Source organism: Sinocyclocheilus anshuiensis, unplaced genomic scaffold (genome assembly GCF_001515605.1).
Source record: "Sinocyclocheilus anshuiensis isolate Anshui unplaced genomic scaffold, SAMN03320099.WGS_v1.1 scaffold536, whole genome shotgun sequence".
Lineage (NCBI taxonomy): Eukaryota > Metazoa > Chordata > Actinopteri > Cypriniformes > Cyprinidae > Sinocyclocheilus > Sinocyclocheilus anshuiensis.
In genome coordinates this window covers 2,138,554-2,149,061 of record NW_015557179.1, presented here as the reverse complement: position 1 = coordinate 2,149,061, position 10,508 = coordinate 2,138,554, and the positions used below count along the sequence as shown (strand labels likewise).

The window sequence follows — 10,508 nt, the reverse complement described above, 5'->3', positions numbered from 1 at the left end:
GAGGATCAGATGAGCGCAGAGGACTTCCTGTGCCATCTTGATTCCAGAGCTTCAACTGGCCTTGAATATATGTAAATCAAAAAGAATTAGAGAGCTGTGCAGATTTTTCATATATAAACATGCTTATATTTTAGTAACATCTAATGTACCTTGTGCCACAAAATAGTGGTGTGTGGACTCCTTGTTGTTTCCAGTGTCCTCATCTGACTTTAGACTCTATAAACAGAGCATCGACAGTGCTTATTGAATACTGCACAGTATATACTCTATACTGCCCGCTATTCTTTAAATAAGCATCTAGGTATGTTATAGATGGTATTTTACATTTTTTATCCATTTTATGTAAAAATGTCTTAATGTTTGACACATTTTGGCAACACGGTAGGTCTTCCAGGTATTCCATAATTAGTGTGCACAGTATACTGTCATAATTAAAGATGCACAGCAAGAGTTTAACATACAATATCTTGAATTAAGGTTTTGACTCTTGAGTGAAGTGAGTGAGCAGATGGAGACAGTGTAGCTGAATGAACTATTATGGCTCAGTGATCACAAGGAACACAATACAATCATCAAAAGGCATTCCATCCCAGCAGTCATTACTTCTGCAACACTGGACAGGAACAACCGACCGATACAAGCTCAAGAGTAATGCTGCTCATATCAGTACAGAACACTGCACTGTACTAAACAGCTTAAACCATGCTCATATAAAGTCAGCTAACTCTCCCTGTGTGTACTAAATGTGAAAGAGCTTATATAAGACACATTTTGGAGTGGGACCGAGTTATCTAATACTGAGAGTGCTTTCAAATTGACTGACACCATTAAGACAAATGCAGTAAAAGTAACTGTAATGGTGTTTGCTAACTGGGTACTGTACACTGAATACTGCCTATTGTTTTAGTGAAATAGTGAAACTGTATTGTATATGACAGAGCAAAGTCATATTTACAAATAGGAAACTCGGAATTTTAATGATATACAAGTTGCAACATTGGAAAGGGCTTGTTGATTTGAAACACTGCAGAACCACTGATCTACAGTATAATATACAGCCTATATCAAATCTATACCTAAACTTACATGAGAACGTAGGGTACATGTGTACATGAATTGATTTGTGCTAGTGCCATCTAGTGGTAGGTTACAGTTTGATTCAGACAGTAATTGACCTGTAAGATATCTGTGGTTTGATCGATGTTGATTGATCAAATGCAAAATAGAATAGCATACACTGATCGAAACGGTACACAGTTCAGCCTCCAGTAACAAAAGAATAAGCCCAGCTGAATATGGGACAAGCCACAATCAGTTACCATCAGCATTAAAATTTAAACAACATTACATAACTCTTCACAAACAGCTTTTCAGTCGGAAAGCAGAGAGCGGAATGTCTTTTATTATCTCTCTCTCTCTCAGTCAAATAGTGCATATTTAGTCAGAGAAAAAAAGCTACTTCATTTCTGTCAGGACCACTATCGTCAAAGATGATTGACAATTAGCATACAGTTTGGATTGGCGGTATGGTTCTGTTCTGGGCAAGAACTCCCTGCGCCTCCATGCAGACTAGCGTGGATGAGAGCAGGGAGAGCAGCAATAACCCCCCAGGGTAATCAGAACAGAACTAACATAAATGTATTGCAGATATTGTTAAAGTTCAATCATTTTATGTACACATTTTAGAATTTGTCTGATTCAAGGAGAATCAGAAGGCTGAATCCCAACTGACAGAGGAGGAGTTGGGGATGGAGGAGGGTAATTAGCTATTGAGCAATGCAAAAACTGCTGATAATACTGAGGGACCTTATATATGAATGCTTAGATAGGTGTCGTAGTCCCATATGTAGATGGGGATCAGCTGAAGGTCAGCTGATGCGAGCTTGACTAACGTGACCTGCCAGAACTAACGCTACGCTTGATTTATCTCCGCTGAGAAATTAAGTGAGGAACATCGCACATCTTTGTCCCTAAGGCATTGTTCATCCCTGACATCATGTATTCACTAAGAAAAGCGTTGATATACGTCTTTCAGAAAAGGCTACTCTCTAATTGGGGTGCACAAAAACTCCCAAACAATCAAAAGACATGAGATACTTTTAAAAGACTTGATTACAATTCATCAAGAATATTCCTCAGCTTCTGCCTGATGAAAAGACAAATATGTTGTATTTTAGTCTATGATGCAGCCAAAACTACATAATTTATGTTGCATGACAAGGTTTGTGTGCAATATTTATCACAGCTGTTTGAATCATTTACATAAACAAGCAGTGCTGCTGCTCACATGGATGTTGTAAAAGACTATATGGACTGGAATCTGTGCTGAGGCCTGTGAATAATCAGCACGGATTCTGTCCATTCTATCCATCTCCTCATTCGACATATTTACAGTCATGGTAAAGCAACACTGATCTCATTACAAAATTCTGGTTAGGGGTAAATCCATGGAACGCAGTTTGCAACCCATTTTACTATCATAATCTGATGTATTTCTGGAGAAATCTGGGATTTTATTAAAAAAATGTTATGAAAATATTGTGTATATATTTTTGAAAAGGAAAGTTGTTTCAGAGGTGAAACAAGTTATTACATTTAGATAAAAAAACACGATGAAATCCTATTTGGAATAACATGAAATATATCATCATGCCCAATAAGACAAGGAAAATGCATTTAAAAAGTAAATGGTCAATTATGATTTCATGTTGAAATGCATATTCTTTTGTCTAATTATACTATGGACAACCATGATATATTTTATATTTATATTACGTAATTTATATTTATGCATTTGGCTGACACTTTTAGCTAAGGCGACTTACATTGCATTCAATATACACTTTTTAATTACATTTTTTTTTTAATAATAATTTTTCATGCAATCCCTGCGAATCAAACCCATGGCTTTTGTGTGTCATTCTTTACTGTTTAAGACAAAAAGGACAGCCTTTTCAATTACAATCATCCTACAATCATACTAATTCAAATTAGCTTTTATTTTATATTTTCCGTTTTCATTTCAATTTTATTATAAGTTTTAGTAATTTTATTATGTGCATGCTACTTTATTATGTGCATGTTAACTTTATTACTTCAATTTGAACGTATTAATTTCAGTTAATTGCTATGGCAACATTTTGGTTTTTCAGTTTTTTTTTTCATCCAGTATTTATATTTACAGTTTTAATGGCTGTTTTAGTTTTAGTTTTATTTAACAATGAAAACGCTGATCAACAGTAAGTAGTTACCAAAAATGATTATTATTTTTTAAAAGACTTTTTAATGCAAATTACTACAACAACAACCACTACTACTTCTACTACTGGCTACTACTAATAGTTTAAGACAAATTTAGGACCTTCATTAAATATAACATTTAAAAAATAAAACAGCAAAGTTAAATGTCACATCAGTGTGATCAGTTTGAATGATGATTAGGAATGGTCAAAAAAGAAAAATAATAAAATCATGATAATCTTTAGCATTTTTTAGCTTTTTAGAACTTAAAGAACTGTTGCAAAATAGATAAAAAGTATTACATATCTAAGACTTTTTACAGTCTTTAATTGTTTAAAAAGTGTATTTAATATGTTCAAAACTTCACAGACACCCTTGTAGCGCTGCACGATTATGACAAAAATCATAATTGTCGATTATTCCCTTGAAATTGTAATTGCGATTATCAATTACGATTATCACATTTTACATTGAATGATGTTTATATCATTGTTTGAATTAATCGCATGCCATATTTTTATATGAAAATAAACAAGCTGAAAACACTCTAATTGAAACAATGTATTGCTTCTCTATTAAGTATTTAGTATTAAGCCTCAAATGTGAACTATACATTAGATTGGTTTCTTCTTTAAATAAAAAAAAAAGTAAAAATATGCATGGTATTATAATGTTATACTAAAACTAAAATTAAAACAATGGAAAAGCGCTTAACCTGTAGAAGGAAAAAACAAATATTAAGCATGCAGAATAACATAAGTGGACTTAGTTTGAACGATTAATTGCCACTTTGAACGATTACATATTTGTGGCATCTGTAATTGTAATCACAATTAGAAATTCGATTAATTGTGCAGCCCTACATCCTTGTGAAACCTTAAACCTTTTGCATAATACTTAAACTGTACATGTTCATCAGATTACTGTACGAGACACGGTGCGTTAACAAAAAAGTGTATTTAATATGTTCAAAACTTCACAGACACCCTTGTAGCGCTGCACGATTATGACAAAAATCATAATTGTCGATTATTCCCTTGAAATTGTAATTGCGATTATTAATTACGATTATCACAAATTGATGTTTTGAGTAGCTTTATACCATTGTTTGAATTAATCTCATTCCATATTTTTATATGAAAATAAACAAGCTGAAAACACTCTAATTGAAAAAATGTATTGCTTCTCTATTAAGTATTTAGTATTAAGCCTCAAATGTGAACTATACATTAGATTGGTTTCTTCTTTAAATAAAAAAAAAAGTAAAAATATGCATGGTATTATAATGTTATACTAAAACTAAAATTAAAACAATGGAAAAGCGCTTAACCTGTAGAAGGAAAAAACAAATATTAAGCATGCAGAATAACATAAGTGGACTTAGTTTGAACGATTAATTGCCACTTTGAACGATTACATATTTGTGGCATCTGTAATTGTAATCACAATTAAAAATTAGATTAATTGTGCAGCCCTACACCCTTGTGAAACCTTAAACCTTTTACATAATACTTAAACTGTACATGTTCATCAGATTACTGTACGAGACACGGTGCGTTAACAGAATCGCTAGTGACAGTGCAAAGAGTCGATTTAGAGCATGGAATCTCTCCCATTCACTGAAATAGCATGTACTGGCTTACATAAAAGCTCTAAATATTTCAAACACTTATGAAAAGTGAGAGAGGAGATCAGGAGAAGAAAAGGAGAACAGAGCGGGAGAGACGTGTAGAGAGAGAGAGAGAGAGAGAGAGAGAGAGAGAGAGAGAGAGAGAGAGAGAGAGAGAGAGAGAGAGTAAGAGAACGAGGGAGGGCTCTGGTATGCGAGTATGCGTTTCTAAAATGAGAGCGCAGTTAGAGGAAGCACCATGCCAAATTATAGCCAAACCCTTTCCTTGTTGTACTTCACATTATTGGGCCTTCTGACCACAGCTGATGCTTTGCACCCTGAGCTCCACCCAGACCAAGACCTCTAATCCTGGTTGAACACATTCGACACATTATGATAAAACATGAACACACAGGCACTAAAACACGCCGGACCAAACGGAGCCTGGCGGGCTGGTTCATAAACACCAAATGCTGGTCGCTGCCAACATAAACTGTACTGATGGACCAGCATGCTTTCATTCTTGGATTGCTTGAATCCTCCACAGACTGTGATCTACTCTCTCAAGAAGTCTCAACCCAAACAGCACCGTTAGACTAGATTTTACACTGTTTTAGAAAATGTAAATGTTACCACCATGATCTGAGTGGTTTTGGGCTGTTCTACCCTTGTGAAAAAGAAGCATACTTTTAAAAAGAGTACTTATTACACAATTCAATACACTTTATAAAATTGTTCAGCGCGCAGTATCACGTATTTTTAAGTGTGAACTGAATGTAATGTTTTTGGACACTTAATTGCATGTTATTTACAATTAAATGAAAGGTTAGATGATCTTTAGAGTGTTTTTTTAACCCACTTATGCAGGACTTAAGTACATCTTTAGATGTAATTTCATAATTATTTATATTGTGTTTGAAATATGGTCGAAGTGGACTATTCTATTCTAATATTGTAAAGTAAAATGTCCTTTCTATTGAAACTTGTATGTCATGTATTTAAATATAATTGCAATTACACATTTGTAATAAAGCTGCAGTTAAGTGCATTTAAATATATTAATTTTAAATGTACAATTCAACACATCAAAATAAGTGTACATCTTTAAAGCATGACAAGATTATTAAAACAGTGATTTAAAATGTACAAAATCACGCTTTAAAAGTGTACTTAATCATGAAAATGTCTCTCAAGTACACTTAAATGGCTTTTATTTTTTAATACAATTAATACTATATTAAAAAAAAATCTACTTTTAAGATTTGAAGTACACTACAAGTGCACATTCAATATAATTAAGCACACCTCTCTTTCAGTTGTCATCAAACAACTGTAACTGTAACATCTTCAGTGAAGGGACATTTGATGTGCATGAGCAAGAAAAACATCTTCATCCTCGATTGTTTCTAGTACCAAACCAAGATGGATCCAAAATAAGTCTTTAAAAACGAAACACATGGAAGAAGAGGTCCAGCAGCACAGGTTTGCATTTGCACTGGCTCTCTGGTCTGGCACTGCTCTGCACGAGTAAAATGACTCCAGAAGAAAAAGTACAGACACAGCAGAAACAACAAACCCTTTTTATGAGAGCTCCTGCTGTTTTTTGGGGGAAAAAAGAGAATGTGAAATGAGCCATGTTTTGATCCTAAGCCTAAAGCAACACTGAAGTCTGTTGAAGGTGGGGGCTGCACTTTGGGCCGGCACTTGCACATTCCACACCGTTGCACTTCCTGTCTGTGAAAAGCAGGTCGGCCCAGATCCATTCACTACAATCAAACTGAATCAGCTCTTTAATTGACTAACCATATGACACCTCAGGTGCACTGCCGTGTTAAGTGCTAATATTTAACAATGTCTATTTGCATACAGTCCCAGGATGACAATCCTATTTTCCCTTGAATCTCCTTTGAGTGTCATGTCAATTCGATTTTAAATGCATGCACTTTCAGTTATTAATAAAAATAAAAATAGACATAAAGTTAATATACACTACCGTTCAAAAGTTTGGGGTCTGCAAGACTTTTAAATGTTTTTCCAAGAAGTCTGTTATGGTCGCCAAGGCTGTATTAATTTGTGAAAGCCTGAAATATTATTGTAATTTAACATTTGTGTTTTCTATTTGAATATATTTTAAAAAGTAATTTATTCCGGTGATGCAAAGCTGAATTTTCAGCATCATTACTCCAGTCTTCAGTGTCACATGATCCTTCAGAAATAATTTTAATAATGATGATTTGCTGCTCAAGAAACATTTATTATTATTATCAATGTTAATAATGGTTGTGCTGCTTAATATTTTTTGAAACTGTGGCACATTTTTCCAGGATTCTTTGATGAATAGTTCAAAAGAACAGCATTTATTTTGAAAAAATACAAAAGTGCCTTTAATGTCACTTTTGATCTATTTAATGCATCCCTCCTGAATAAAAACATGAATTTATTAAAAAATAAATAAATCTTTCTGACCCCAAACTTTTGAACAGTAGTGTAGGTATCATGAATTTTACCTCAACACTCTCCAGTGAGGTGGAGCGTCTGAGCTTGGCTCTCCTCACACCGTTTGTTTCTACTTTGTCAGTCCCAAACGGTGGTGAATCTTCTGAGACTGCTGTCAGCTCTAAGTCGGTCTTGTCTGGCTGTGATCGCCGCCCGTACCGCTTGGTTCCTTTCACATATTTAGGTTTCACCTCCTCTGGGACTGCTAGAAGCACAGGGAGTGATGCTTTAGAGCGACAGATAATGAAAGTATGTCAGAAGCAGTCAAATTGAAAAAAAAATAACAGCGGTAATAGCAATAGTAGGTGATCTCACATCATTTGTTTTATGTCACAACCTTTTTCATAAAATGAAAAATATGTTTGAAAGGAAATAAAAACCTAAATGGAACATCTCCAAACCCAGGTTCAATGCTTGAACATCTGTTTTTCATCATAGCTTTCAGGTTTACCATTTTCAAAGAAAATTGTAGCGTTGCACGCTGAGATTTCACAACATACACTAATGTACCAGTCTCCCTAATGCATCTATGAAAATAGACAAATGTTATTCTGGCTTTGATTTTAAAAAGACCTGCACAAAATGTTTCAGCATCTGTTTTACTTATTAGGGCTCCAGTGAAAGAAGCCATAACAATCATTAGGCATGCAGGTACCTGAAGGTATTAAGAGCTAATATTTTGCTTGATTTCACGAATATGCAGGAATGCCTGTGTTTTGTCTTCTTAAACATGTTAATAATAATTATGTCTTCTTAAACAATGCCCTTAATCCAAATAAACACAAAGGTGTTTAGGAAAGACATAAAAATAACACCAAACATTGGCTAAATTTAAAATGATGAATGTTTTTCTCATATTTGTGTTTAATTTTTCCAGAGACCCCAAAAAGTAAAAGTGTAAGAAAGCCAGTCTTAAAAAACTGTTTAAAACTGTTTACATAAACCACAATGCTCTAAATACACACTACTTTTCAAAGGTTTGGGGTTCAAATTTGTTTTTTAAAGAAATTAATACTTTTATTGAGCAAGGATGCATTAAGCTTGTCAAAAGTGACAGTAAAGATTTTTACATTATTACAAATAATTTCTATTTCAAATAAATGCTGCCCTTTTGTACTTTCTATTCATCAAAGCATCCTAAAAAAAATGTATCACGGTTTCCACAAACAGCTGTTTTCAACACTGATAATAATAAGAAATGTTTCTTGAGCAGCAAATCAGCATATTAGAATGATTTCTGAAGGATCAGAAGACTGGAGCAATGATGATGAAAATTTAGCTTTGCCATCAAAGGAATGAATTACATTTTTTAAATATATTAAAGGGGTCATATGATGTTGCTAAAAAGAAAACGAAGCACACAGCGCCTTCACGACATGGCGGTAGCAACAATACTACAGCGAGAATAAAAGTTGCGCCTTCTTTCTTTGCGTGAACATTTGGGCGGTGTTATGCAAATCTTCCCACATAGCGACGTAGACATGTGGAGGCGTGTTAGAACGAGCCATTTAGTTAGGTGTGGTTGACTCTTAACTTTTATAAAGAATATTTCTTTGGATTTGAGACTTTAGTCTTTGCAACTTTACAGATCTTCTTTATGCACCATGAGCTTGTAACACTCCAAAGAGAAAGGAAAAATTTAAATTGCATCATATGACCCCTTTAAATTAATATATTTTAGATTACATTTCATAGTGTTGCTGTTTTTACTGTATTTTTGATCAAATAAATGCAGCCTAAGAAAACAACAAATACATTAAAATATATTACAGACCCCAAACTTAACGTAACTGACCATAAATATACCAGGCTATTCATTAACAAATACAAATAATCATTTAGACAATAACACCAAGATGTGTTCAATTCAGTTCTTCAGAGTGCTTGAGTTAGATCAACTACTCATCATGTACCATCAACAATCCTTGAATCCACAAGGTCCAGACTGATTAGTAACAAAAAATCATGAAGATAAACACAAGCCTGGAAGCTCTGATAAGTCTGGAGTTACATAAAGGTCATTTCCTAGTCAAGTACCTGGTTCAAGATAGCTGCTCTCCTCCTCTGAAGTACTAAAGTCCAAAGATCTTGACAGCACAGCCACAAAGCCCTCTTTGAACTCTTCAAAATTCACCTGCAAACAGACATTATCTTAACATCTATAATACAGCATTAGGATGAGACGCACTGGGATGCTCATGGGGGACAGCTTACCCTGGCGTAATGTTGTGGTCCAAGCAGAGTGTCCAGCAGCAAAGGGAGATGGGCATCTAAGCTCAGCTTGTGGCATAAGGCAGTAAGTTCCTCTTTGTCGAGATAACCTGTCCCGGTGGTGTCACAGCTGTCAAATTCAGCTTTCAACTGGGCCACATAGCGGTTCTGCTCCTCCTCATCCATCCCACCACATACTGCACAGCCTGCAAAGTCTGGGACATGAATGTAGAATTAAAAATGATAAACAAGTCTAGTGGCCAATCTGCATTGACATGAGTACTAGAATCTCTAGCCTACATAGAGAGTAATTGATTGAATCGATCTGACAATCTAATCACAACATATTTTTGCATGGAGTTCATGATGCATTTGCCAATTCAGGCACATATATATTCTATACATACACTACCATTCAAAAGTTTGGGACAGATTTTTTTATATATAAAATATATAAATAAACACTTTCCTTGAGCAGCAAATCAGCATATTCTGAAGGATCATGTGACAGAAGACTGGAGTAATGTTGCTGAAAATTCATCACAGGAATGAATTGTGTTTTAAAATATATTGAGACAATGCTTTTAAAGGGTTAGTTCACCCAAAAATGAAAATTAGGCTGCGTTTTACTCACCCCCGAGGCATCCTAGGTGTATATGACTTTCTTCTTTCAGACAAATCCAGTCGGAGTTATATTAAAAATTTCCACATTCCCCCGGAACTGCTTCATTTATAACAGTGAGATTCAAGTGATTATTACATTTTGAATATGGATATTTTTCTTACAAAAACGCATCGATTCACTTTTTTTTATGGAAGGGAGCTTTTTATTTCACGTCTTTTGGACTGAAGCAATGCAACACCCGCTGAGTGAAATGATAGAGCTTGAAAGATCAAAGACAATTTTTAATATAACTCCGACTGGATTCGTCTGAAAGAAGAAAGTCATATA

The 10,508-nt window shown here is 34.6% G+C and overlaps 1 protein-coding gene across 1 annotated transcript in view; it reads right to left on the bottom strand.

The window, feature by feature from the left end:
* ninl (ninein-like) overlaps positions 1 to 10,508 on the bottom strand; it is a 33,221-nt gene that overhangs the window by 19,700 nt on the left and 3,013 nt on the right. Inside the window, 6 exon segments of the mRNA XM_016473911.1 lie at positions 1 to 4; positions 6 to 60; positions 150 to 216; positions 7,357 to 7,550; positions 9,383 to 9,479; positions 9,560 to 9,771. The exon segment at positions 1 to 4 is cut by the window's left edge and continues 126 nt beyond it. Of these exon segments, the coding sequence (XP_016329397.1) occupies positions 1 to 4; positions 6 to 60; positions 150 to 216; positions 7,357 to 7,550; positions 9,383 to 9,479; positions 9,560 to 9,742 (600 nt within the window). The 5' untranslated portion in view covers positions 9,743 to 9,771.